Consider the following 27,945-nt stretch of genomic DNA (forward strand, 5'->3'; position numbering starts at 1 on the left):
TGACTCCACGCAGGATTCGTTATATAAAAATCAGACTGAACTGGTCAGGTTTAATTCCACCAGAATCGCTTCACCCAGGCTCTGGTGAAGCATTGGGACGACTGGAGCCACCTGCCCTTGACTCATTCTTGAGCTTGTCCCTTAGCATGGGCTCTCTTGATTCATCTTTGTCATCAGTGAAACTTCCAGGGGCCTGTTAGAAACCCCCTGGTTGGCCTCTGACTTGGAAGGTCTCTGAATTATAATGCCACCACCCTTCCCCCTACCCCATATTTCCATTTCATGCTTCTGTTACACTGGTTACACAGTAGCCTGTGATAGAGTGATCGAACGGTACTTCAAATATTTCCCATATGAGCAGGAACTAAAATAAGACCCAAATGGGAGATACAGGTTCTTTGCTGGTGTAGATATTCCCTCCACGAGGCTCTCAAAAGTGGGGATCTGGGATGTGCGTTGCCCACGCACGTGCACTGCTGCCTGACTTTGCAGATTGGTTATCGGCACGTGGTGGATGCTACTCTTCAGGAGGAGGCCTGCTCCTTGGCCAGCTTGCTGGTGTCCGTGACCAGCAAGGGAGTTGTGACATGCATGAGGAAAGTGGGAAAGGGCAGCCTGGACCCAGAGAGCGTCTTCGAGATGATGGAGGTGAGACTGGTTCTGAAGCAGGTGCTTGGACCTGGCTGGGAGTATTGGCTGCCTCCTGCCCCCTTGGTCACGCTGTGGGAATTCTCCCCATTGACCCCCTTCACCCCAGGCTTGGGGCTTGGAGAGCAGCTGGTATGAGCCAGATGTCGCTGAGCTAGCTGAGGGTGGTGGTGGTGAGGGCTCTGGACCAGGAAATGGCGACCTGCTCGTAAGAGTCTCTTATCCTTTCCCTCTCTCATCCTCAGTTCCATATTTCTGAATGAGAATATTGGACTGATAATGTGAAGAGTCACTTGTAACTCCAAAATTCCAAGTTTCTGTGATTTGATAAGGGAATTGAAATCCTGGCTGACTGCTTCCCATCCCTTGAAGGGAGTGAGCGGAGGTGGAGCCAGGGGGCTGAAGGATGGCCATCTCCCCATTCTTCGTGGGTCTGGAAGTGTTTAAGTGGAGATGAATAGGAAAGGTGGGAAATCCTCTTGACTGGCGGATTGCTCCCCTCAGGTCTCCTCGGGCCTGGCAGCACCACTAGGGTGCTTTCCAGCTGCTCTGTACTGATTGGTCGACAGGTCTGTCCCCCACATTGGCCTGGAAGCCCCTCTGCGGCAGGGACCAGGTCATGCTGACCTGTGTCTTTCCAGACCTTCCTTCCCTCGTGTCCGCCTTGACTTTCCAGAAGTCTTTGAGGACTTTGAGACTGACAGACTGACTGACTGACTGAATTGCCAGGAACAGAGTTAGCCAGCCCCAGTTTTTTGCTTTAGTTAACCACTGCCTCACAACACATGCCCAGAGGTCATCTATACTCTTCTTTCATTTCTAGAAATAGTGACTTCTCACTATTGTGCACTTAATGTCTGTTGTTATTTTTGTCATCTTACTTGAAAGCATAAAATTGGCCTTGTGTATAGTGTTGAGGGCCCAAGCATAAGCTCTGAAGACAGACTGCCCGGGTTGCAAATGTGGGTTCTGGGCCACAGTTCCCTCATCTGCAAATGGGGATAACAACAGTAGTAGTGCCTGCTGCTGCAGGTGTTGTGAGGGGTGGGCAGGCTGAGTGGAGGGGAAGCACGTGTCAGAGCGTCTGACGTGTCGTCAGTTTGCAGTAAGTGTCAGCTCCTACTCTGTGCCCCATTAAGCACCCTGAGTTCAGGTGTCTCCAACTGTGCATGGCAACAAGGGTTCTTCTTAAACAAAAGCTCTTAAAAAGCTTTATAATAAGTTCTACCAGAGGCCTCTAGATGAGTGGCTCTCAAATATTGTTTTCGAAGGAATTCCCCCCTCATCCCCCCACCAGGAGAGTTTGATGAGAATTGCAGTTATCTAAACAACAACAGAAACAATAAATAATAGTTAACGTTTATTGTGTGCTTACTACATGTCAGACTCTGTTTTTAGTGCTTTAAATAATATCGTGTCATTTACTCCTCAACAACCCCGTGAGGAAACTGTTGTTACCCTTATTTTTATAGACGAGGAATTAAGGCACGTAGAGAATAAGGAACTTGCCTACAGGCTTCACAGCTCGTAAATGCGGGAGCTAGGATTCAAACCTGGACTGTGTGCCTCCAGCCAAGAGCTATTTTAACCTCATAAACCAGGTCAGCCATGGATGGGTGGGAGAACCAGAGTGCTGTCCAGTGAGCTGGGCTTCATCTTCCCCTGGGGCTCGGGAATGAGGTCTGCAGACCCTGCTCAGAGGGACCATGGCCCTGAGGCCCTGTCTCACCATTTGCCTCACATGGGGAGGCAGCATTCTGGAGATGCCGCTCGTGGTAAAGCTTAGAAACCCAGGTTGTTGTGCGGCTGCCACCCCCAACCCCTGCAGTCTCTTTCCTGCAAGTCCAGGTTCAGACTTCTCAAGTCCTGGTGTCCTGTCTGTCTCATCTCCTCTTCTCCTCTCCCTGCCTTCATTCACGTGAATAATCAGTTCCTCTACTAAATCAACTTGGACATTTTTTCTTTTTTCTAACGTCATGATAAAAATCTTCCCAAAGTCACTTTGGACCTTAACCCTGACTTTGCATTTCACAGAACTGATCACTCCCCAGCCTGTAGACTGAGATCTTCTCTTCATATGAGTTTTCCGTAATTCTTAAGAGTCTCATCCCTTGTTATAGTCAGGGGTCAGGGGAGAAGGCACACAGCCCTAGGGAGAATCCACCTATGACTAGGAGGATTGGGGTGGGGGTCAAGGCCTGGGTGCCTTTCTCCCTGACATTGTTGGGAATGGAACCGGTGGCACAGGTGAAACTAAAACTGCTATGGGAACGTGGAAGCCTTGATGAAGAGACTTGCAATTGGTTCACTGTATTCTTAACCTGATTCATGGGATGGAAAAACAGTTGCCTAAAGAAAGATTTTTGTTGTATAGTTGGGTTTTTTTGCCGGGGCCCCCTTCTTTCTGCTGTGTAGGAAATCTGTGGGTTGTCTGACCTCCTGACCTGTCTTGATTCCAACATTTCACGCCTTTAGCATCTCTGCATGTCAGTAACATCAAAGACTCTATCCGGGTATTGACTTTGGTCCTATCTGAGCAGGTCTCCTTTGGTGGCAGGTGAATTAGAAACTGCGTGTTAACATTGGTCCTCAGCACCATCTGTTCCTTCATCAGACAGATTTTTGGATTCACTTGGCTTCCCCATGCCTTCTCACTGCAGCACAGTGGCTGTAACCAAGACCTGACTGGGTTGACAGTTTTGCTGCTTCTACTGGCAGCAGCTAAGGACTGAGGCAGCCTTTGTTGCTTGCTGCTTTGGGGTTTGCCTTCTTCTTCTTCTTCCTTTTTTTTTTTTTCCTTTTTCAAAATGGAGGTTTTTCCAGAATGCAACTACTATGTAGTCAGGGTTTGGGGTTTGTTTTTATATTGACTTGTTAATTAAATAAAAGTCCTGTAAGGCAGATGGAACGTGTGCAGCTTTACAATGGCTAGCTGGCGGGGAGCTTCTCTTGGTCAGAGTGTGTGTGCCTCACAAGCGGGCCTGTGCCCTCTTCCATCCCTTCTGTGTCCTGCAGACCAGCAAGCGCGTGGGCAAGGTGCTGCACACCTCCCTGCAGAGCGTTCTACACAAGGAGGAAAGCCTGGGGCCCAAGAGACAGAAAGTTGGATTCCTGGGATGATTTGCACATCAACCCCCAACTGCCACGTGTTTGTTTTCTACTTTTCCTTTTAAGCTGAATTCTGTGTACATTTTTCTTAACTATTATGAATTTAAGGCAACATTTGTACATGTAAAATTAAAGTCTGATTTATGATCTGGCTTGATATGGCTAGAGTTCCTCAGCTGTAAGCCAAGATGCCATTCGGTGACCCCTCAGGGAGTCTGACCCTTGTCTAGTGAATGACAGCTAAGTGCAGAGGTCTGCTCCAATGCAAGGGCTCTGGTCACAGGCCTCCCCAGGGAGACCTACCACCTGCCACAGGAGATCAGAATAACAACATCAAGACCTAGCAGAAAAATGGTTCAAAGGAAATGTTTATGATATGTATATTGTCAATCTTTCTCCCCTGTAGAGCCTACAAAATAAGAATCACACACAAAAAATGTAAATTCGGGCTTCCCTCGTGGCTCAGTGGTTGAGAGTCTGCCTGCCGATGCAGGGGACACAGGTTCGTGCCCCAGTCCGGAAAGATCCCACATGCCGCGGAGCGGCTGGGACCGTGAGCCGTGGCCGCTGAGCCTGCGCGTCTGGAGCCTGTGCTCCGCAGCGGGAGAGGCCACAACAATGAGAGGCCCATGTACTGCAAAAAAAAAGAAAAATGTAAATTTGCCTCGTGTATTTGGGGGCTTCTTGGTGGGGGAGATGGAGGAGGCACTCTGCTCCAGGTACAGACCCAGGGCTTCTGCCTGGCTGGTGAGCCTTCCCGAGTTTTGGGGGAAGCCCAGTTCTTGCTTCTTGCCCTCCAAGAGATTCCCAACCTAGCTCCCCTAGAGTCTGGGGCTTAACATGTACTTTGGTCCTTAGCCAACCTTTCTTATCACTCTTGTTTAGAACTTACTTTGTGTTTTATAGCCACTCGCTGGTGTTTTGTAAGATTTCCATGTTTTATCAGCATTAAGAGGGCTGCTTCAGAGATGTTGTCATTTGATTACTCAGCTCAGCTTCCTACTCTGGGGACAGAAGGAGAGGCCATTCTCAATGGCGCCAGGAGGCTCTTTCTATAAGCCTGTGTTCTACTCACAGTGCAGTGTGTTGGAATTAAGTCTATTCATGGGTTGAGCAGTCTCTATTTTTTCTCCAGGGGAACTGAAACTCCCCAATCAATCCTTAAAAAGAGCCCTGGGGAAGGAGCTGATTCATGAAAGAGCGCATTTCAGCCGTGGCATTTACTCTCTGCATTTCAGTTAGACAAATAGGGTAAGGAGTTAGGAAGTTATTGCCTAATGGAAAGAACATAATGCGAGCTGAACCCTTAAGGACTGACTCCAGAGGTCCTGGCGTGGGCACCTCCTCCCGGCATGGCCAGGTATGTCCTGTGGAGAGAAGCAGCTGCCTGGACTTGGACCTGGAGTTGATGCCCTGTTGAGAAAATAGCCTGGGTTCTCTTTTTTCTTTATTTTTTTCCCAGTGATTGTCCTTACAGGCGCCATGACAGTGCTCCCAGGGAGGCAGCAGTCAGCCTGTTTCTCTTCCCCTGCCCCTGGTTGACTGACCGTGCTGGAACATTAACAGTGGGACTGCACAGATGCAACCAGAATGTGAATAAAGTTTAGAAACCTTCAGTTTTGATGATTAAAGACATCAGATAGTTGAGACAGGCAGGTGAGGCCTTCCCAGGCCAGTTGTACAACAGCTACCCAGCTGGGCCTGCTGGCTAAGCAGTTATGGTGCAAATGAAGGGAAGAAGTAGATGTTAGCGTCTGTGTCTACCACCCCATCCATACCTTCCCTTGAAGGCCACCCCACCTGGAAGAAGGGTACATCACAAATGAAACAAAATACCAAATGAGCAAGGTCTCTCCAGGAGAGGCTGTATTAGAATTGTCTGATGGTTGCAGCTCTCAGAATAAGTGAAAACTGAAGGCAGAGACTGGCAAAGACTTGGAAAAATATTGTCCTGGGGAAATCCACTGCTTCATCCAGCAGAACCAGAGCTGTCTTTAGTGGCCATTAAATAAATGTCAGGGAGAAAAACTAAAGTCAGCCAAAAGGCAATCAACAGCTTGTGGGTGGGGAGGGTAAGGGTGGGCATAGAAGGAATGAAATGTTATAGAATATTCAAATTGGTTTTATTGTTTCTGTGATTCCTTGGTCTCTCAAATTGTGTAAATTCAAGCCTGCAAAACACATGAATTTAGAATACTGACAGCAGTTTGCATTTTGCTCAATAAAGGCTGTGGTCTCATATAACTGCCAGTCGAGCGTAAACCTGTGTTATTCAAAACTTTTTGGAAATAATCTGGCAGTGGGTATTAAAAGTCTTAAAAATTTCATGCCCGCTGACCTAAAACTCCACTTCTGGAAATGTAACCAAAGGAGAGTAAAAACATGAAGTATAAAGAAGTTCATGCCAGTATCACTGCTTGTGCAAGAATGGCAGAGCTGCAAAGCAGCCTGAAGGTGCATCCTTGGCAGGTTCCTTTGCCAGAGACAGGGCTTTCTTCAGGAAGAAAGGGACTCTGACCTGGGATAAAGACAGGATCTTGGTCCCTCATTCTCCCCGGAACACTTTAGGCAGGCAGAAGAAGCCCCTACCCCTAGCTAAAGGAGAGCAGCTGTTTCCCAAAAGAAACACTGTACCAGTTCCCATGCAAGGACCATACTGAGGCAGATGTCTCACAAGGTGATACTTGTCAACGTCTGCCCCACCTTCCCTCATTGGCTCCAGACCCATAACTAGGGTCTGATTACAGCCCATCCTGAGCAGGGAAATGCAGTCCCTGCCATGGGAAGAAAGATATTACTCATCAAAATAATTGCAAGACCTGGCTTGGCAGGTACCAAGGAAATAGAAGTGGGAGTGGATCTGAGGGTGTTGGACCAGGGCCAGGGCTGAAAAGGGGGTTTAATATCCTAGCAAGGAGGTCTGAAGCTGTCCTAATTCACTGCTGGGATAGCCCCTGAAGTTGGACCTGGCCAGCACCTGAAATAAATGAGGAGGAGACACCAGAACTGAATAAACTGAAAAAGCAACAATGCTTCTTAGATCTGTAAGAGAAGTGAGGTCACAGGGCAACCACTGCTCCCCAAATCAGAGAGACCAACAGGCAAATCCAGCGAAATTAATATAGCTATTATGAAGCTTACTTTAAACATGAGACATATAGATTAAAAGTATCAATAAATGGAGGAAGAAAGATAAACCATGGTAACAATCAAAAGAAAGCTAGAGCAGCTATATTACTTTCAGACAGAGGAGACTTCAGAGCAAGGAGAGTTATCCGGAATAAAGAGGAACATTACATAATGATAAAGGGGTCAGTTATCCAGGAGGACATAAAAATCTGTAATGTGTATGTGCCTAACACCAGAGCATTAAAATACATGAGGTAGGACTTCCCTACTGGCGCAGTTGTTAAGAATCCGCCTGCCAATGCAGGGGACACAGGTTCTATCCCTGGTCCGGGAAGCTCCCACATGCTGCAGAGCAGCTAAGCCCACGCACCACAACTACTGAGCCTGCACTCTAGACCTTGCGAGCCACAACTGTTGAGCCTGTGGAGCCACAAGTACTGAGCCTGCGTGCTGCAACTACTAGGCACAGGTGCACCTAGAGCTCGTGCTCTGCAACAAGAAGCCACTGCAATGAGAAGCCCTCACACCATAATGAAGAGTAGCCCCCGCTCGCCACAACTAGGAAAGCCCACGCAGAGCAACAGACCCAACACAGACAAGAAAAAAAGATGTTTAAAAAATAAAAATACATGAGGTAAAAACTGATAGAACAGCAAGAAGAAATACATGAATCCACTATCATAACTGGAGACGTCAACACCCCTCTATCAGAAATGGACAGATGGAGCAGGCAGGAAATTGGTAAGGACATATTTGGACTCAGCAACACCATCAATCAACTGGACATAATGGACATCTATAGACTGCTGCGTCCATCAACAGCTGGATACACACATGGAACATTCACCAAGATAGACCACATTCTGAACCATAAAATGCACCTTAACAAATTTCATAAAACAAATCACAATGATCTGATCTCAGAACACAATAGAATTAAACTAGAAATCAATTACAGAAACATAGCCAGAAAATCCCAAAACACTTGGAGATTAAACAAGAAACTTCTAAATAACGCCTGGGTCAAAGTAGAAATCTCAAGTGAAATTACGAATTTTGAACTAAATGAAAACGAAAACACAACTTATCAAAATTTGTGGGTTGTAGCAAAAGCAGTGCTTAGAAGGAAATTTATAGCCTTGAATACATATATTAGAAAAGAAGAAAGATCTAAAACCAATCATCTAAGCTTCCACCTTAGGAAACTAGAAGAGCAAATTAAATCCAAAGTAAGCAGAGGAAAAGAAATAATAAAAATTAGAGCAATATAGATATCAGTGAAATTGAAATCTGAAAATCAATAGAGAAAATCAATGAAACCAAAAGCTTGTTCTCTGAAAAATTCCAGAGAAGGGAGAGAGCTTTAGAAGGGAGCAGTCTGTCACCAGTCATTTCATTCCCTGGGGGCATCTGCAGATTCTGGACATGGGCTCTATGAGGAGTTCCATGGGGGGAAAAAGAGAAACCGGCAAAACTTAACTAGTGAGGTTGTGCAGGGCTAGTGTGATAATTTGGAAACTTCAGGATCCCTAAATGCACAACTGGGTTTATATTTGTCGAATTTTAAGGCCATTTGTGGAGGGGTCGAGGGACAGGTGTCAAAAAGGCAGATGGAAATCTGTAGTATCCTACAAAACTAATCAGATTTTCTATTTCTTCCTGTGTGAGCTATTATAGCTGAAGACATCAGGTAAGTGCAAAACGGCCACACGCCCAGTTTACTCTTCCCAAACTTACAAGTCAGGTCATTTACTGTCTCAGCCCTGGAGTGGAAGGAGTAAAGTGGTGGACAGAGGCCATGCATCTCTGAGGGCGGTGCACCTTCTCTCACCAGTCCTCCTTTCCCACACCTCTGCAGGTGGCCCAGCTGCCTCACATACAGGGTCTCCACATGCTCCTTACAAGAATCCCATTGTGTAGGCAGAGATTATTGCCCTATTTTATGAAAGAGGGATCTGGGTCTTGAATAACTTGCCCCAGAAAACACAGGTGCCAGGTGTCTGAGCTCCACTTAGAATCCAAGACTCCCAGTTCTCTTTCCACTAGGCTACTGCTGACCTTTAGGGACAAAACAACAAGGAATGTGGCCCCATGGTGCCAAGAACTTGGCTAGGTGGGGTATTGCCTCCCCCAGTACTGTGTGCCCCAGGGCCTGGCACACAAGGACAGAGGCAATACTTGTTGAATGAATGACAACAAGGTGTTAAAAAGGGTTCAGAAAGGAGCAAATGACTTTCCTAATGACGGTCATTGAGACCATGGTAATAGGCCATTTGTCTTTGGTTCTGACTAAGGGCCAAGACTGCCCTTGCAATATATTCTTGGAGATGTGCACCCTGGATGTTCTTACCTTTGAAGAGAGTGTGGAAATTCTCTGCTCCATAGGCGGGGCCTCATTTCTGTTTATATAGGGCCAGTGGAGCTAAAAGGAAACATCTGTGCAGGGAGAGGGTAGGGGTGGGGGATGGTTCCACGCTGGGCCAGAAGTTTTCATGTTGTTTGGGCTGACATGGGTGGGGTGGCCAGAGCTTGTTTTATATACTCAGACTTCCAACAGCTTTGGAGGGAAAAAAAAACAAAACAAAACAACGCTTAAAACCTGAAATGTGCCTTTTAGAGCTCTCTTCAGATTTTTCTGCCTCTGGCTTTATTGTCAAGATGATTCTTTGTGCAGGGAAACTGATGTGAAAAGACTGGGCCCTGAGGGTGGTGTGTTAGCTCATAGACTTTTCCTTGAGGGTGGGTCATTCGTGAACATTAACCCAGCATCGTTCTCCTGGCTGAAACCACCCCCACTTGCTGCTGCCCTACCGGCTGGTAGAGGCCTCTGGGACGGTGCCACCAGAAGATCTTTTACGCTGGGACGATGAAATCCATAGACCTCACCGGGGCTGCTGGTGAGTCCACTGGAGGTGGCTGCAGTGCTGGTTCTCACCTAGCCAGGGAGAGCTGGGGGTGGACAAGAGGACCCGGGGGTTCAATGGCCATAAGCTTATTAACACTGGCAGCAAGTGAGGCATGGTGGCTACAAAGAGGTGGGTTCTGAACAGCGTGTCCATTTGGACCACGGGAGGCACAGCCCCCTGCCCATGGCAGACTGCTTGAGAAAACACACCACAGCGAGGACAGTGACAAGCAGAATTCTATCCAAAGGTGATTTGGGGAAGATAAGTCCAGGAACCATATCTCAGAGGAAAAGTTGGGAGGAAGCGGGGAAGGAACACGGAGAGGAGGCAGTCAAAGAGGGACAGGAAGGCCAGTTGCAAACATTTGCTGGCCTCTTAAATGACTGCTCCAGAGGCCGGCGCCAGGGACCACAGGGTGATGTTTCGGAGGCCTGCCTGCCTCACCACAGGGGAACTTTATAACAAGCTGAGTGTCTAATGATGGAACCAGCTACTTTGCAGAGTAATGAGCTGCTCGTCCCAGGAAGGATTTAAGCAAGCACATGGAGACATCGGACAGGCTCAATGGAAAAGGACAGCCCATATCGAGTGGTGGTTAAACCAGGTGGCCTCTTCCCATCTGCTTTTTATCTCAAAGGTTGAGGGACGGTGGGCCACTTGCCTTTGTTGAGGCCCACCTCAGTCCCACTGGCACAGGGGGCCCCTCACATTGCACTCCCAGGGCCTCACACAGGCCTGGGCACATTGTGAAGTGAATGAGGGACCGATGGGGCAAGAACAGTTCCAGGTGGGTCCTGACACAGCCTGGCTCTGTGTGGCTCCTGTGGGATGACACCTAGAGCAGGGGGTTCCGGGTTTCTGAACGGCCACAGCAGAGCTTCTCTGGGACCTCCTCTCCAGCATAGCCAGGGCACGGCCTCAACAATCAGGCCTGTCCTGGCCTCACACTTGGAAACAAACTCCTCCCATTTCCCTGCTGCCAAAAAGCTGAGGTGAGAAAATCAAGAAAGCAATGGAGGGCTTCCCTGGTGGCGCAGTGGTTGGGAGTCCGCCTGCCGATGCAAGGGGACGCGGGTTCATGCCCCGGTCTGGGAGGATCCCACATGCCGCAGAGCAGCTGGGCCCGTGAGCCATGGCTGCTGGGGCAGCACATCCGGAGCCTGTGCTTCACAATGGGAGAGGCCACAACAGTGAGAGGCCCGCGTACCACAAAAAAAAAAAAAAAAGAAAGCAATGGAGTTTCAAAAAGAAAAAAAGAATTTTAATTTTCTCTTGCTATGTGCTACCCACCCAAAGTTCCAGGAAGCAAGGCTCCCTGCCTGTTAGGTTGCATAATCCTCAGCCCTAAACCATCCCACTGAGGGGCCAGCTGTGAATATAAAACCCTCTCCCACTCTTGAGAATGTGAGGGATGGCCCCTGACAGAAAGGGCCAACAGAGTGCCTGCTGCCTGCCCCAGGCTCCTGCCCTTGGGGACCACAGCAGGGAGGTCAGCCAGGCTGGGCTGCAGGCACATCCCTCCCCAAATCAGATGGGGCAAGGCGGGGTCCCTGGAAGAAAAGCCTGAATTACATAGCACTGCATTTTCTTTTGGAACAATCTAAAGCTCACAGAAAATCTGCAACTACAGTACAAAGAATATTTTTCCCCTGAGCCATTTTCAAGTGAGTTGTCGACCTGATGCCCGAAGGTTGTGCTTTAGTGCATGTTTCCTATTGACAAGGCCACTCTCCTCCATAGTCACAACACACCATCCAAACTGGACAGTAACATCCAAGGGGTACATCCCTGCCACGTGCTCCTCAGACCCATCAAGTTTCTCCAGTTGTCCCAAGGGCGTCCATGAGAGCGAAAGGGTTTGGTCCAAACGCGTTGCTCTGTGCCTGCAATCTCCTTCAGTCTGAAACAGTTCCTCAGACACGTCCTGGACGGTTCTGAAAGTTGCTGGGCAGTTGTTTTGTAGAAAGCCCCTCAGTTGGGCTAGTGTGGCGTTTCCTCGGCAGGAGTCTCACGGAGGTGATGCCGCATTCTCCTCACCGCAGCCCATCAGGCGCTCAGGTGCTGCAGGCTCTCCATTTGGCCCATTACTGACGATGCTTACTTTGCTCACTTCATTCAAGTGACATCTTCCAGGCTTTTCCACTGCGAGGTGACTCTTTCCTCTTTGTAATTAATAAGTATTTTGTGGGCAAGTAATCTGAGATGATGAAAATACCCCGTTGCTCATCAGACTTCCCGTGTATTCGCTTATTTATTTATATCTGTGTATGCTCATGATTTCCTGTTTTGCTGTTACTGTCACTATTTTGATGTTCAAACTGTCCCTGATTTTGGCCCCAAGAAGCTCCTTCAAGCTGGCTCTGTGTCCTGGCACGTTCCCATCCTTCTTTAAACAATTCCTTGCTTTCTGGCAAAACAACTTGTTCTGGGCTCATTTTCTACTTTTCCTGCCCCAGCCCTGAAATCAGCCATTTCTCCAAGGTGCTCTGGTTCCTTTTAGTGGAAAGCTGTATTTATTATAGAAGGTGGCACTTGGATGCCAGGAGTGCTCGAGGCTTTGGAGGCAATTCTGCTCCACCCAGACAGCGGGCAGACTGATGTGCACATTTGCACTGACATTTATAGATTCCTCTTTAGGTGTCAAAGTCCACAACTGCACACCGATAGCTCCAATTTTAATCCTACACCATAGGATTCATTCTAGTTTTCTCTCTGTATTTGTACCTCCCTTTTCTGACAATGAGAAACCTGGCTCCCATGGTCTTTAATAAATGTACTTATTCGATGGGTGCCCCTGTATGTAACCACTCTCTCACCTCTGCCACCACCCGCTCTCCCATGCGGACCACCTCTTCTCCTCACCTGGACTCCAACACTCCATGCAGGGCCTCTGTTCCCCTGGGGGTGCCCCCCTCCACCCTGCTGCAGCACCCTGACACCCCACACCACACTGCTCCTCATGGGGACATTCTTTTCTCCCTGCTCCATCTCTGACACCACTCTGGGGCACCACAGCTGCCCTTCTCCCACCGTGGTCACCTCTGCTTCAGACAGGATAGTTGAGAAACAGAAAGTGAAAAAAGGAGAGGACTCCCTTGTATTTTTAACCAAAGATACATCAAGTGCATAGAGACAGACCACAAAAGAATCACAGTAAACATTCTAGACAATCCAGCAGTCAGCCCCAGTGCACTCTGTAAGGAGACATCATTGTGGGACCATTCTGGAGTCACCCCACTTGAGGTCAAATACTGGTGCTGCCCCTTACAGCTGGGTAGCTTGGGTTCCCTTAAACTCACTGAGCCTCAGTTTCCTCAACTGTAAAATGGGGAAATGACAGCACTTCCCTCATATTGCTGGTGTGAGGCCTCAACGAGGCCAGGGAAAAGTATGACCCAGCGCCTGCCCAAGGTAACTGCTCAGCAGATGTGAGCTATGACAACTAGCGTGTATTTCTCAGAATCCTAGAAAATAATGACTCTGTTTTAGAAGGCGGGGCCCTTCTAAAACATGCTGGGTGGGTGTTCCCTGGGCAGCGAGGCTCCGTGGCCCCAAGGGCTTCCTCCTTTTGCAAGCTTTTTTTTGGCACTCTCTCAGCCAACTCTGGGAGGGTTTCCTGGACAGAGGTCGTCGTGGCAGTTGCCTTAAGACGTGCAGCCCAGGCCACAGCCACTAGTGCTCTCTGACCCAGGTCCACTGCAGGCGGCAGCAGCAGCCCCAGCCGGTGGGTGCAGCAGCATGGAGCTTTGGGGGCCCTACTTGCTCCTCTGCCTCTTCTCCCTCCTGACCCAGGTCACTGCCGAGACACCTACCTCCAAGGTCAAGAAGGCTGCAAATGTTAAGAAAGGTAAGGAGGGGGGTGGAGCCCCTCCCCATCCTCCAGGGAGCTGGTCGCCCTCTCCTTTGCTGGTCCTCACTCTCCTTCCCCTCCTTCACTTTCCTTCTCCATGAGTCCAGGGAACTTCAATGAAGTACCCCTTGGGACCTGGGAGAGTCCTCCAGCAGCAGGGGCAATTGTCAAAACTGTAAGAGTCACTGGCTCTTAGAATCAGAAAGAAGCTTCCAGATCACCTAAACTGACACCCACTCCCCCACCACCCCAATATTTTACAGAAATCAAACCTTTGGCTCAGAAGTCTGGAGAGGTCCGACTCTCATCAGGAGTGTTGGCAGGCTTTGCCTTGGCATCTCCAAACCTCGGGTTTCTCAACTGTAAAATAGGGATTGTGGCATTTGCTCACAACGCTGGTTGTGAGGATTTAATGATAGAAAACATGTGAAGTGTCTGGAACGTAGGATATACTTGATGCACGGCGGGGGCGGGGAAAGAACAAGTTAATTCTTAGTTCTATAGTGTATCACAGCCTCGAGGAAATAAAAATGTTCAAACCCAAACTCGGATAGTGGAGGCAGCTTTGCTCTCCCTCTGTTGCCTCTGGGTTTGGGGTGTCCTTGGGTCGCCTTGGCCTCAGCAAGGCCTGCCCTTGGAGCCCTGCCTGCAGTGAGGTCACCGCGGGCTGTTTTGAGACAACATTAGTGAAATGCCATGGCAATGATCGGGGCTGTCACCCCCCACAGGGCTCCAAGGGGAGGAGAGAGAGTTCCAGGGGATGAGAGTGCTTATTAAGCAGAGAAACAGGTGGCTGGGGCCAAGAGCACAGAAAAGGTGAGGCAGAGGGGCATGGGCCGCCCTCAGGCCCCTCTCTGAGCCTCTTCCGTAAATGGACAGCTGCCCACTGGTCACGGACAATGTACATAAGGGCACATTAGGACAATGGAGACCCACAGGCCTGCAACACAGAATGGGCAGATCTGGGTGCTGATAGGAAATAATCCCCAAGATTCAGTTCATAAAGTAAACAAAAAATTCAATACTTTGAATGGGTACTATGCTGACATTGGTTTTGAAAAAGGGACTTATATAAAAAAATATATTTACTTGTATATGCATAGAATTTTCTGGAAGGATCCACAAGAGTTAGTAACAGTGATTACCTCTGGGAAGAAAAACTAGGGAGCTAAGGGCAGACTTGATTGGGAAGGAGACTTTGACGTTCTGAACTGTTTGGGTTTTTTAAAGTTATATGGCTATATTACCTTTTACAAAACGTTCACTAAAAAAAAAGAAGACTCACAGCATGCATGGTGTGTCCACGAACGTTAGCTGAAATTGCCACCAAGGATGTTCTTTGTAAAGGATACACAGTTCCAAAGGCAAATAACAGAATTTTTGAATGTGGAAAATAGTTGTTAATTTCTCAAGTTTACCAAAGATTTAGTATGTATTTATTTAATCATGTAAATCATGTATTTGATCATATGGACAAGAAGGTCAAACCAGACAATGCCCTGGTCCTCTTCAGCTGTCACACTTGAACCCTAGCTCCATGTGGTCCCCACGGAGGTGGCCCATGGAGGTCCAGGAGGAGGCCCGCATAACAGCTGACAGAGCAAGAGTGGAGTGTCCTGTCCAGCCCTGCCTCTTGCTGAAACCCACTGCAGCTTGGTTTTCTTTCCTTCGACCTGCTGCCAACCTACACCACACATGCTTACAGAGCTCTTTCTCCAGGTAGGGGCCAGTATACATGCTGAACACTCTAGCAGACAATTAGCATCCCTGCTCTTAAGATGTGAATCAATTTGCGAACCACGGTGGTTCTCCCTCAGGCATCATCAGCATCATCTGGGAAATACATTAAAATCCAGGCACCTGGGACCCACCCCCAGAAATGCTGGATCATGGGCCTGGAATGCTCCCCAGCATCTGCCTTTCCCACCAGTCTCCAGTGATTCCTAGGAGCAGCCAGGACTGGGAATCAAAGGAACAACCTAGTCAGGGGCCAGTGCACAAAAGTGGGGGAGGGTGTCCGGAGGAGGGACAGTCGTGCCCAAGGAGACCCCTCAGTGCCCGCTGAGTGGTGGAGAACAAGCTGGCAGGATGGACGAGGGGAGGAGAGGACAGAATGTGCTATGCCCCCATGCTGGCCCCCAGGGTGGGATGAGAAGGGGGAGAGCCCAGGCTGCTTCTGGGAGCTCATCTGCCCATGGTGTGGGGTGTGGCCTGAGCCAGCTGTATGGGGGTCAGCCAGATGTGAGGCAGGGAGGGCTTAGGCGGCTGGAGCTCCAGAGGCCATGTGGCCACACCTGGCAGAGGAGCTCAGGTGGGGAGGATGGCCTCACAGGGGGTCACAGACTCTTAGAACAGGGACCTGAGGGCATCCATTTCAATAACATGCATTAGGAATCTGAGGCTCAGAGGTAGTGAGGGGCAGCACAAGGGCTCCGACTCCTAGCCCAGAGCTGTAGAAACATCCAACTCCTACGCCTTCCTCAGTGGAGTTCTGTTAGCACCTTGGTCCTTGGCCAGTCCCTGGAGGGCCCCTCGTACACTCGGGCACCTTGGTGCAAATCACAAAAGGCTCTCCGCTCTGAGCTGACAAATTATAGAAGAGCATCCCTTTCTCTGGTGTGGTCAAGCAGCACAGCCAGGGCAAGGCTTAGAGGCTGGACATGGGCCCCCACCTGTCCCCTCAGCTGAGTGCCCTTGTGTAGTACCCAACTTTCACAACTTTATGCGGTGCCCTGTGCTGGTACATCATGGGACTGAGTACAGAGCTGCTGTGAACCACTGAGGCAGAGGCCCACTGTGAGGCACACATAACCCAGTCAGGCTAGTTTGCCAGCCCCAAACACTCCTTGTTTTGCCTTGCTCATCTGGGTGTTAATTTCCTCATACTTGGTAAGTCACATCATGAATTTCTATATATGCCAGTATGTTTCTTGCTCACGTTTCCTGTGATTCCCCTGCAAAGGAATCTGGGGTGGACAAAGGTCTGACTTCACCCCTCATACCGTGGACTTTATGCAAGCAAAGCCAAATGGACCATGGAAGCGCTTCCCCACCCTCTACCCAAGCTGAGCTCAGCCTTTCCTGAAGCTCCTGGGATTTCAGAAAGACTGGGGTCCACCCACTTAGCTCTCAACTTACACATGCAGAGGAAGACATTTCACATCTGCCTCTCATGAATAACTGGCTCCGAACGGGCCTTTGTGCTCAGGAAGGCTCACATTAGGAAACGTGCTGCCATCACGGACGTGGGGAGAACAAGCTTGCAGCCGTGCGGACTTGGGTTCGGGCTGCTGGCTCTGCCAGTTCAGGCGAGTTGCTTCAGTCTGGCCTCAGTTTCCCGTCTGTGAATTGGTGGTGGTATAGAAGAGACACATTACCCACGTCACAGGGCTGACAATGAGCCCAGCGCTGGTCACATGCTTCATTTCTCTTAGTCTTTATTCTTCTTCAGAGTCCTTGGAGGTGGGGCTATTATCATCCCGTTTGACAGATGAGGACAGTGGATTCAGGGAGGCTGTGGAACTTGCCCAGGTCACCCGCATGCATGCAACCTCAGAGCCTGTACACACGTTCACCTGTGCTGCTCCACACAGCCCCAGGCCGAGTGCCTGCCCTGCTTGGTCCGTGCCTTGTTCGTCCAGCCTGGGGAAGTGAATCTGGGAGGTCTCAAGGGCCCCTGGCCCTCCTTCCTGTGCTCTGTTCTCCTCTAGAGCTGGGAGGGTGGTTGGGTGTCACCGAAGGAGCTGTCTGCACCCTCCACTCCGCTCCTGCAAATCCCAACCCCATCTGATCCCAGCAACTCTCCTGAACAATGCGGTACACGTCTCACTTTAGCAAGAGCAAGAGAACGATGGTCCCCCGGTAGAAGGAAAATCATGAGCGATCACTTAGACTACCACCGGCAGGGACAGGGAGAGAGAGAGTATGCCAAGACATCAAGGTCGAGGGGAGTCGTTTCCCTCGTCCCCTTGTGGCTGACAGTGGTCCACCCCTCCCAGTCCCTGCCCTGCCCCACTCCCTACTGCCTTTCTCACGTGTTCGTGATTGTCCCCACTTCCTTCTGACTTCATCCTAGATGCCGTGAGCCCGAAGATGCTTGAGGAGCTCAAGACCCAGCTGGACAGCCTGGCCCAGGAGGTGGCCCTGTTGAAAGAGCAGCAGGCCCTGCAGACGGGTGAGAGCACGTGGCGGCCTCTCTGGGCAGGGGTACATCAGACAGAGGGCCTCAGGCCAGCAGCCAGCAACCCACCTGTAGCCTTGAGCCAGTACCAGGGCCCTGGCTGGCCCCTGTAGTCCAGGGCACTGGATTCACAGAGCCCCCTCCTCAGCCTGCTTCTCTCAGGAAGATCCCCTGACATGTGGAAGCAGCAATGTACCGAAAGGTCAACAAGCTCTCCCACAAGAATCCATTACCGCCCACTGGAAGTGCGAGCCCTGCAGCGCTCGTGGAGCAGAGGCAACCCTAATGAACCCCAGGAGACCCTCCGCTCAGCCAGCCCCCACAGCCCTACAGGGCGTGAGCTTCATTCCCTGTGTCAGCTGCTTTGCTGAGGCTGCCACTCTTAATCATCATCATTATGCTGAGGCAGGATTTATCACCCCTATTTTAAAGAGGGGAACTGAGGCATAGAGAGGTTCTGGTTTTGCCACGCCCACCTGGCTAGTTACTGCAGTTCAGGATGGGAATGGAAGCAGCCTGCCTGGTGCATGCTGGGTGTGAGGAAAGGTGGGCTTTGGTCTTCCTGGCCCTGCACGAACCAGCTAAACCAGGATGGACAAAATACACGGCTGCGGAGCCCGGGGACACAGCTCATAGCCACCTGCCCTAGCACTGCCTGGCCAGCCTGCCTGGGCAACCTGTTCTCTTTCTCTCCACCAAGTTCCTTTCACATTGTCTCTATTTTCCACACATCTCAAACTCACCTACTTCTTCGTGACCTTGCCCTGGAGAACACAGAATACAGACTAACGATAATACTTAACACATGGGGGAATGTTTAAAATGAGCACAGTGTTGTTCAGGGCCTCAGTTTCCTCATCTGTAAAGTCGAAGGGCGGGGGGTGGACTTGCAGGGCAAGCTCTAAGGTCTCATGTCTAAGCTTTGTGCTTGTGCCAAGACCATGCAACCCAGATGCCACTTGCCTCCTGAGGTGGGTGATGTGGTGGGGACCTCCCCGTGCAAAGTCCATGGCATATGGAGAACTAAACACCCCCTCCATGTCTGCTGATTCCCAGGAGGTTCATGGGCTCCTGGCCTCCTTGGGGACCTTCTCCCTCTCATCACCCGCTCCTTTACTACCACTACCTGCAAATCACCTTGTCAATAACCCCACACAAAGCACTCCTGACCTAACTGAAGAGTTGAGAGAATCAAGGGTTAGGGGAGCAACCCTTCCGTCCCGCCATCTGCCCCTTCCCTCCCCCAATCAGCAAACACACATGAGGTCCTCCCCCCAGCGAGCCTCTGCCAGGCACAAGGAGGCAGAGGTGACCCAGCCAGGGTCCCGCTCTGGGAGCCTCAATATATTCATGAAATCAATGTATTCACTGGAACCCACACGTGTGGGAAGATAAAGAAGGATTCCAAGCAGAGGGCACGGTAGGAGCAAAGCTATGGAAGGCCAGCAAGAATCAACGGGATCGGGCTTCCCTCGTGGCGCAGTGGTTGGGAGTCCGCCTGCCGATGCAGGGGACACGGGTTCGTGCCCCGGTCCGGGAAGATCCCACATGCCGTGGAGCGGCTGGGCCCGTGAGCCATGGCCGCTGAGCCTGTGCTCTGCAACGAGAGAGGCCACAACAGTGAGAGGCACGCGTACCGTAAAAAAAAAAAAAGAATCAACGGGATCATGAATAGGCCAGAGTGACAAAATGTCAGTAAAGATGGTAAGGCACTGAGAACTGATACTTATTGAGGACTAACTATGTTGGAGGGAGTGTTGCAGGTAGGGTTCCCAAGAAGCGGCCCCGAGGTGGAGTTTAGCCTGCAGGAGGTTTATTAGGGAGCACACCCAGGATGAGCACCTGGGGAAGGGAAGAGACAGAAGGACGCAGGAGTGGGAAGAGTGCCCTGCGCGTCTCAACGAAAGCCTCAGCCAACTGCAGAGGGAGCCCTGACGACCGGAGGGCCCTTCAGAGCTGTCCTGAGTTGGGGCAAGAGGGCTCATGGGCCAGTCACTGGGTACAGGCTGCTCTGGGAAGGGGGCACACCATGGGGGAGGGGGCTGTCTTCCGCTGATGCAATCCCCAAAGGGGCTGAGAGTTAAGAGTTGTCTCCCAGCAGCGCTCCCAGCAGCTGGGGTAGTCAATCCTTCACCCCAAGGGGGTCTTGGTGGCGTGTCAGAGTCCCCAGCAGGAAGGAAAGGCAGTGTGGCGCCAGGCTGGGAAGGGCAATGAAACCTGCCTAGGATGAGCTGCAGGATAGCACGCGGTAGGGCTGGCTGCCTTGGGATGGCATCTGTGAGTAAAGACACCTCTGTGATGCTGCAGGCCCGGAGTTCAGAGCTCCAGGAGTGTCAGGTGCTCACGGGGACATGGAGATGTGTGTTAAGTGAAAGCAACTGAGTGAGAGGGTGAGTGAGTGAGGGGATGGGGGTGGGGTGGAGTGCAGACCTGCCCCTAACACTTTTGGGGTCAGCAGCAAGAGGACAAATGGAGGCATGTACCCCAACTGCCTAAACATTTAAGTTACAAACCCAGCTGAAGAACAAACTGCTGGGACTTCCCTGGTGGTCCAGTGGTTAAGACTCCACGCTTCCAATGCAGGGGGCCTGGGTTCGATCCCTGGTCAGGGAACTAGATCCCGCATGCCGCACGAAGATCCCGTGTGCCACAACTAAGACCCGGTGCAGCCAAATAAATAAATAAATATTAAAAAAAAAAAAAAACCAAACTGCTAAGTAAAAACATTCTATGCTCCTAAGCTGACCAAATATATACCTTCATCACAACCTTTGAGACCAGATTCAAATTTAGAATCTTGGACTCGAGTTCCATGCCTGAGAGAGCTAGCCCCTGGCCCACCACCTGGGCCATCTCTTCTGTCCCAGGGGCTTGCCCGTCTCAGCTCCGTCCTCCCAGTCGCCGCCCCAGAAGAGGCCCCTGGCAGACTCTGGGAGCTTGCTTGGGCCCCTGGGTCAGGGCTTTGGGGTCCTGGGTACCTGGAGTGTGGTCTAGGTTCTGGGTAGGGATGTCCCCTGGCCCTGCAGTTTCTTGATCTTAGGGAGGGTGGGGCTGGAGGAAGATCAGAGCAGGTGGCTCCGCCTGGGCTCTCCAGGAAGCCCACTCTGAGATGGAGCTCATTTATTAGGGAGAGCCCGGGGTCCCAACTGTGAAGGGAGGGAGGTGTTGGAAGTAGATTGGGCAGAGGGGGAGCTGAGTAGCAGCACAGGCCCAAGGCCAGCCTCTGCCACGCTGTGGAGCCTCCAAGCTAAAAGGCCCCTTCAGAATTATCCTGCTTGGGGTAGAGATGACCCTACCTATTCCCCTGGGCACTGGATGGGGCACCCAGGAGAGGGGTGTGACCTTGAGGGAGGGGCCGTGTGCAGCTGAGGGGGCTGACCTCACTCCCAGCAGCAGGGGCTCCACCACCTCTTAAATGGGGATCTGAGATGTGCATCAGTGCCCACCACAGCACGGCCCTCTGGCCTGGGTCTGGAGCCTGTCCAGGGAGGACAGGATGTACAGGGATGTGATGGAGGATGGTGTGACTACCCCTGGCGGTTGGCTCTTGGCTCCGGAACCGGAGGCCTTGGGTGACGTCCATTTCCTCCCCTCCCCCCTAGTCTGCCTGAAGGGTATCAAGGTGCACATGAAGTGCTTTCTGGCCTTCGTCCAGGCGAAGACCTTCCACGAGGCGAGCGAGGACTGCATCTCGCGAGGGGGCACCCTGGGCACCCCGCATACGGGCTCCGAGAATGACGCCCTGTACGAGTACCTGAGCCAGAGTGTGGGCAGCGAGGCCGAGGTCTGGCTGGGCTTCAACGACATGGCGGCCGAAGGCACCTGGGTGGACATGACTGGCGGCCATATCACCTACAAGAACTGGGAGACAGAGATCACCGCACAGCCCGACGGCGGCAAGGTCGAGAACTGCGCTGCCCTGGCCGGTGCGGCCAACGGCAAGTGGTTCGACAAGCGCTGCCGGGACAACTTGCCCTACGTCTGCCAGTTCGCCATCGTCTAGCGGGCCGAGAGGGGCGGGGTCGGGGGCAGAGTCCGGGGGTGGGGCCAGGGGAGGGTGGGATCGTGAGCCCCGGAAGAGGGGCCGTGGGACCTTCCCGCCCCGCATCCCTGCCCCCGCGCGCTGGGGGCCTCCTCTTGCAAATAAATTGGGTGCAGCTTGGCAGAGAGTGGCTGCGGTCTGTGCCGGGTCCGAGGGGTGGGGAGTCCAGGAGCCTGGCCGGGAGCCCAGGGAGAGGTCGCTTAGAAGGAGGCGAGTAGGGAGGTGGTGAAGGATGGCGAGCTGGGTGCAGAGGAGGGGGAGGAGGAAAAGAAGGGGGGGTGAACGAGGGAACCCCTGACTGCTGCTTTTTTAAATTAAATAACTTTATATGTCATTGGATTTCCCACTTACAGAAAAGTTGCAAGAATTCCCGTATACCCTTCATCCAGATTCCACAAATATTAATGTTTTCCCATATTTGCTTATCCTTCTATTTTTTCCTGAACCGTTTGACAGTGAAATGCAGACGTGATGCCCCTTTACCCCTAAATATTTCAGTGTGTTTCCTGAAAGCAAGGACATTTTCTCACGGAAGCAGAGCACTGTTACCAAGGTCGGGAAATAAACACTGTTACTATGTTGTTATCTAAGTTACAGGCCTTATTCAGATTTCCAGTCTTCTTACTGCAGACTCCACTTCCTCGTGTTGGAATCCAGCATCCCCTCCACAACTCCAGAGGAGGAGGGACACTCCCACCTGACACCCTCCTGTTAGGGATTCATTTCTGCGGTGCACTGACATGCTGAGTTCTGTCGGGGTGAGAGCACAGGCTGCCCGCGGGGGATATTTGCATCCGCCTTCTTGCCCAACAAGGGGGCTGGTTCAGGAGCCAAATATGACAGTGGCCAACATTGCCTGACTGGTGTGTCCCCCTCCTTCCCGCTCCTCACAGAAAGTTCCACCCTAGCAATACCAGCTACTACTTATTGAGCCCACAGACTCGCAGGCACTCCACCCAGGACAGGCGTGTTATTATCCCAGTTTTGTAGAGAAGGAAGTTGAGGCTAAGGGAAGTTAAGTGACTTCCATTGGTCACACAGCTAGTAAGCAGCAGAGCCAGGATTACAAGGGCCTTGGCCTTTCCACCATCCACCACCGTGATACTTGTCTCACGTTACTGGACCTTCCCTGAGATAAAACATCAGAGAAGTGGCCTAGTGACCCCCAGAGGCTATTGGCCAGCTCCTGGTGTGACCTGGCCCATCCAACCATGTAGGCCCAGCTCTAGTGACACCCTTAGGGGAGGTCTTCCCTACCACATCAGCCATGGCATCATCCACTGTGTGGACTTTGCCACATCTTTTCTCCCTGGTTGTCTTCTAGTGTGTCTTGCCTTCAGTAATAAATTGATGATAGTTTGATTTGATCAAGGGGAGTGGGCTGGGCTGGAGTAGGTAGCTTACAATGAACTGTGTGCGTACTTTGTGCCAGACAGCCTGCTTGGCATTGTCACAGAAGGCATCTCGTGTAATTCCACAGTTATAGGAAGAGGTAATGATGGATGAGATCCATTATAGGTGCAGAAACTGAGGCTCAGAACAGTAACGTGATTTTTTTCAAGACGGCCTAGTAAGTGAGAAGGAAAATGCGATGCAAATCTCGGTCTGGCAGCTCTGAATCCTGGGCTCTTTTTACCCCACTCAGCTATCTAGCAGGATGTAGGTGGCCACGGATTTTGTGAAGTTCCCTGCATCGGGTGGATGCCCGCAAGAGGGCACCAGGCCTCTGCATGTGAGCATGGGTCCTGGTGGAGAGGTGCCACCGTGGCATTGCCTGCTTCCAGCAGCAGGTGGAAGTATGAGCAAGAGAATCGTTACCCATCTTTAATCAGCCGGGAATGCTCTTACACTTGAGACACTGAGACTTGTGGACTTCCAGCTGGGGTACACCTGTCCTGGGATCCTGTCTTTAAGCTTTGATGTGTTTTTTTATCACAGATTTTTTGCATTAATTTTTTCTTTTTTTTTTTTTTTGCGGTACGCGGGCCTCTCACTGTTGTGGCCTCTCCCGTTGCGAAGCGCAGGCTCCAGCCGGACGCGCAGGCTCAGTGGCCATGGCTCACGGGTCCAGCGGCTGCACGGCATGTGGGATCCTCCCGGACCGGGGCACGAACCCGTGTCCCCTTAATCAGCAGGCAGACTCTGAACCACTGTACCACCAGGGAAGCCCTGCATTAATTTTTATTTTTTAAAACATCGTGTTCAAATATTTTTTATCATAATTACTGAGCTTTTAGGTACTTCCTTAAATTTTGTACCCCAGGGAGTGTCTCACTCACCTCACCATTCCTGGCCCTGGCTACAAAATTTGAATTTTCCAAGGCGTATATAAACAATGATAAGGTATTGGTTTCTAGATCTTCAAGGGAACTGGTTTCTACATCTTCAGCTTCTCCATTACTCTTTATTAGAGCTGATGGTAGAGCCATCTTTCACAGCCATCCATTTCCCTCTCTACTGTGCGTTGCCCTGGTGTGTAAAAAACTCTGAGGATGCACAACAAAGGGATAATTTGAAATACTGCTGTAAGGAGGCAAAAGACTGGGTAAAAACTCCTTTTGCAGGTTCAGTTGTCTCCAGTTCTTTGCCTTCAACAGCCTTGGAGAAGAGCCTAATGCTCACAGACCATGAAAAATACATTCTGATGACAGAGTGCTTTTAACCTGTACCTTAGGAGAAGTTCAAGTATTAAGTGACATCACTCTTTTCAGTGACACCAGCCTACTTATCTGAACAAGATGGGAGTAATATTGATGCTGAGCCCTGCTTCACTCTAGGATACATGAACCAATGAAAGAAAAATCCATCCATCTGATTAAGAGATTCCTACTTAATCATGTGAGAGGGCGGTTTCTGGACGGGTCTTTCTCTGTCTGCTTGTTGGCCCTTAACCAGTGTGCTGGAGCCATGTGCTCAGGCTCCAACTGAGCCTTGCTCTCTCCGCCCTGTCCCATCACCACTGCCGTTCCTATTCCTAGTCCTTTTGCATTTGGCTGTTCCTACCACCTTTCACAGCCTAGCTCATCCCAGCCAAGGGAAGGGAGAGTCAAGGGGAGGAAGTACAGATGGAGACCCCCAGTGTGGAGAAGGGGGTGCCCTGAGAGACCTGGGGCTGGTAATGGTGGCCCTTGCTATGGGATCCTGGAGAAGGCCTGTGGGGCATGTTGGCCCCCAATTTCGTCACCTGCAAAATGAGGTTTAGCTTAGATGACCTCTTAAGCCTCTTGAGTCCAGGATACTGCCCAACTATCCTCGGGAATGTCTTTTGTAGAATTCTCTCCAGAAAAGAAAGCTGTTTGGTGGTTGTTTCCTTGCCCAAACAAGCCCCCGTCCCCTGACGCTTTACTTTCTGCAGCGATCGTGGGCCCTGCTCTCTCTCTCTTAAATCCCAAACAGGTACAAATTCTGATGCCTGGTGGACACCGCCACCTAGGAGTCCTTAGGCACCTAAGTTAATATGTTTCAAAAGAGAACTTGGCATCTCCCACTCAAGTCTGCTTCTCTTCCTGAGATCACCATCTCCATGGTCGGTCCCCACCTTACCAGTCACTCAAGCCCCAGACCTGTGAGGCATCACAGGTGCCTCAGTGTCTGTCACGCTTGAGATCCAAGTCATCAGGACTTCTGGTGATTTTACTTGCTGAGGAAGTCTCAGATCACCTCTCCTGTTCTGCTGCTACTAGGCCCAAGGCTCCTGCTTGACCCTTAAAAATAATATCCTTCCTGGTTCCCATTTCCCGCCACATCTCTCCCAGCCTCCCTAAACCATAGCCTTTCCTGCATAACCACTAGCTAGCTATACAGCAGAGAAGGCTGGTTCAAACTTTGGTCAGAGTCGGTCCCTGGAATGCAAACTTCCCTCCCACACACGTACACATATTTGCTTCAACTGTAAGCATTAATGTGTCCTGGATGCCTTAAACCTCTAGGCACATTCTTCTTTTGATTTTGGCTTTGCTGAGAGACAGTGGAGATATTAATAAAAACAAAGAAGATGAGCAATGTGTGCATTCCTGATGTGTGCTGGGCACTGACCCACAAGCCCCTTACTATGTCCTGACAACAACCCAGGAATTACCTCATTTCATATTCATAATAACCTAGGAGAGAGGTATTATTAAGCCTATCTTACAGTTGAGGAAAATGGAGTACAGAGAGGATACTTTTTCTAAGAACATCCATGGATGGGGCTGGACTTCCAGCACAGGTCTGTTGAGTTCCAAGGCCCATGTGCCATCTACTATATGCATTCAGTTCTTCCTGAATCTTGAAGAAAGTTTTCAGATAATTCATGATGTGATTGTGAAAGTTTTGTGAAAAGGAGTTGATGGTGATGTGCACTGGTGTGTATTTGAGACTGCTGCTAGCGAATCCTGTAAAAACACATTTTCCACCCAGATTTTGCAGGGCTATTTCTGAAGCTTAACGTTAGATTCTACTTTACCTGCTTTCATGGGTGACTCATGAAAAGCATGGTTTAAGAGTGTCTCTTTCAGGCTAAAAATCATGACACAATCTACGAAGAAACTAACCATCTTCTCCACTAGAATGTACTGCTATTTCATACAGTGTGAGAACACAGCCAGGGGAGAAACATCTCAGAGATCAATGCAATCTCCAGATGAAAAGACTGAGGCCCAGGGAGGTTAAGTGACCAGCCAAGGTCAAGCAGCTTGCAAGACAATGAGCCCAAGAGTCTCACTTTGTTAGTAGAAACAGCTTTGTGCAAACCATTTCTCCAAACAGCCACCTAGTAAGTACTGAGTGCCTTCCATGTGCCAAGCACTCTGCCAGGAGCTGGGCCATGAGACCTGGGTCCTGTTCTTGAGGTGTTCACCTGCTTGCTGAGGGACCTGGCATTTTAAGGAGCTCAGAAACAGAGGGATGGGGCTGGTTTTTGCCCCGAAGAGTAGCTCTCCTGTTTCGCGTTGTTGGGAAAACAACTGTGCAGTAGTCGTAGGAAAATGTCTTTCAGAATAGGACAGACAAGCCAAATAGCTAGGTCAGAGACAAACTGGAAAACTAGTGTTTCCTCCAGTTCATCACCAAGTTTCATCAGGAAAACCTTACACCAGGTTGAAGTTACTCATTGGTAGTGAAATAGGGTCAGGAAGAAACCCTGGATTTGGATTCCAGCTCTGCCACTTTCTAGTTCTGGGACTGTGGGAGAGTCACAGTCTCTGAGCTATGGTTTCTTTGATTGCATGGCTTGAAATGGGAGAACAGAGCATCAGAGCAAAGCTCATAGACATGGATGGAGACAAACTTCTTAGCCTCTCATGTTCACCAACCATGGCTGCCTTAACTGTGGTTACTGCAGTCTCTTCCAATCCCCTCTGAATTATTCTCTCCAAGGCCATGGGAAAAGGCATCAGAGAAGGGCCTGGAATCCGTATCTGTTAAGCTGTCACCCACTCTGCTTCCAGAAACCAATTCAACTTTCTGGGGTGATGAGAGGATGTGCCCTCGGAGGTGAGAGCAGAAAACCATCCCTTGGGGACGGTGGTGACCCAGCTTAGGATGAATCTCTGGGGCTGTTTCCCCATCTGTAGAGAGGGCATAATGCCCCTCTCACACCACTGTTGTGAAGACTAAATATACGTAAAGCCTCTTGCCCACTGCTTGGCCCACAATTTTGAAGACCATGAGAAAGCGGTACTGTATTAAAAAGAGCTTTGGAAATAAGACTGCCGTATATAAAAGATGATAAAAAGCCATGACTTTTACCTGGGTAGGAAAAGCCACAATGAGCTCAACTGTGACCTAATATCATACTGAAAAGACGATTCTCTTAGAAAGATAGTCTGGCAATGTAGTTGGAGCTGAACTAATACGGACCAGGTCAAATTGAAGGTTAGGTCAGTGGTTCTCAACCCCAGCCAGACATTAGAATCACCTGAGGTACTTAAAGAACAAACCAAACCCAATAGCCAGGCTTCACTGTAGACTGATTAAATCAATCAGAATCTGTGGGGAGTGGGACCAGGCACTGGGAGTAGTTAAAGATTTCCAGGTGATTCCAAGCTATAGTGATTGAGAACTACTAACTTAGGTGAAGCTACCTAATCTCAGGTTAAGATTT

General features: G+C 50.3%; 2 protein-coding genes across 3 annotated transcripts in view; both read left to right on the forward strand.

Moving 5' to 3' along the window:
- Nucleotides 1–3,908, forward strand: part of EXOSC7 (exosome component 7) — a 29,326-nt gene extending 25,418 nt beyond the window's left edge. Inside the window, exons 7-8 of one of the 2 annotated variants that reach the window (XM_082662756.1) lie at nt 493–648; nt 3,664–3,908. In XM_082662756.1, the coding sequence (XP_082518882.1) occupies nt 493–648; nt 3,664–3,768 (261 nt within the window). In that variant the 3' untranslated portion in view covers nt 3,769–3,908. Of the gene's footprint in view, nt 1–492; nt 649–3,663 lie in introns of those variants that run through there. The other variant, XR_014297259.1, reaches the window with a different exon arrangement.
- A 9,479-nt stretch (nt 3,909–13,387) lies between these two features.
- CLEC3B (C-type lectin domain family 3 member B) lies at nt 13,388–21,983 on the forward strand. Its single transcript, XM_082663652.1, has 3 exons — nt 13,388–13,638; nt 17,717–17,815; nt 21,424–21,983. Exons 1-3 carry the CDS (start codon nt 13,530–13,532, stop codon nt 21,822–21,824), a joined length of 609 nt encoding a protein of 202 aa, XP_082519778.1. The 5' UTR covers nt 13,388–13,529; the 3' UTR covers nt 21,825–21,983.
- Nucleotides 21,984–27,945: the final 5,962 nt, after the last annotated feature.

This window comes from Grampus griseus (assembly GCF_964374135.1).
Source record: "Grampus griseus genome assembly, chromosome: 10".
Lineage (NCBI taxonomy): Eukaryota > Metazoa > Chordata > Mammalia > Artiodactyla > Delphinidae > Grampus > Grampus griseus.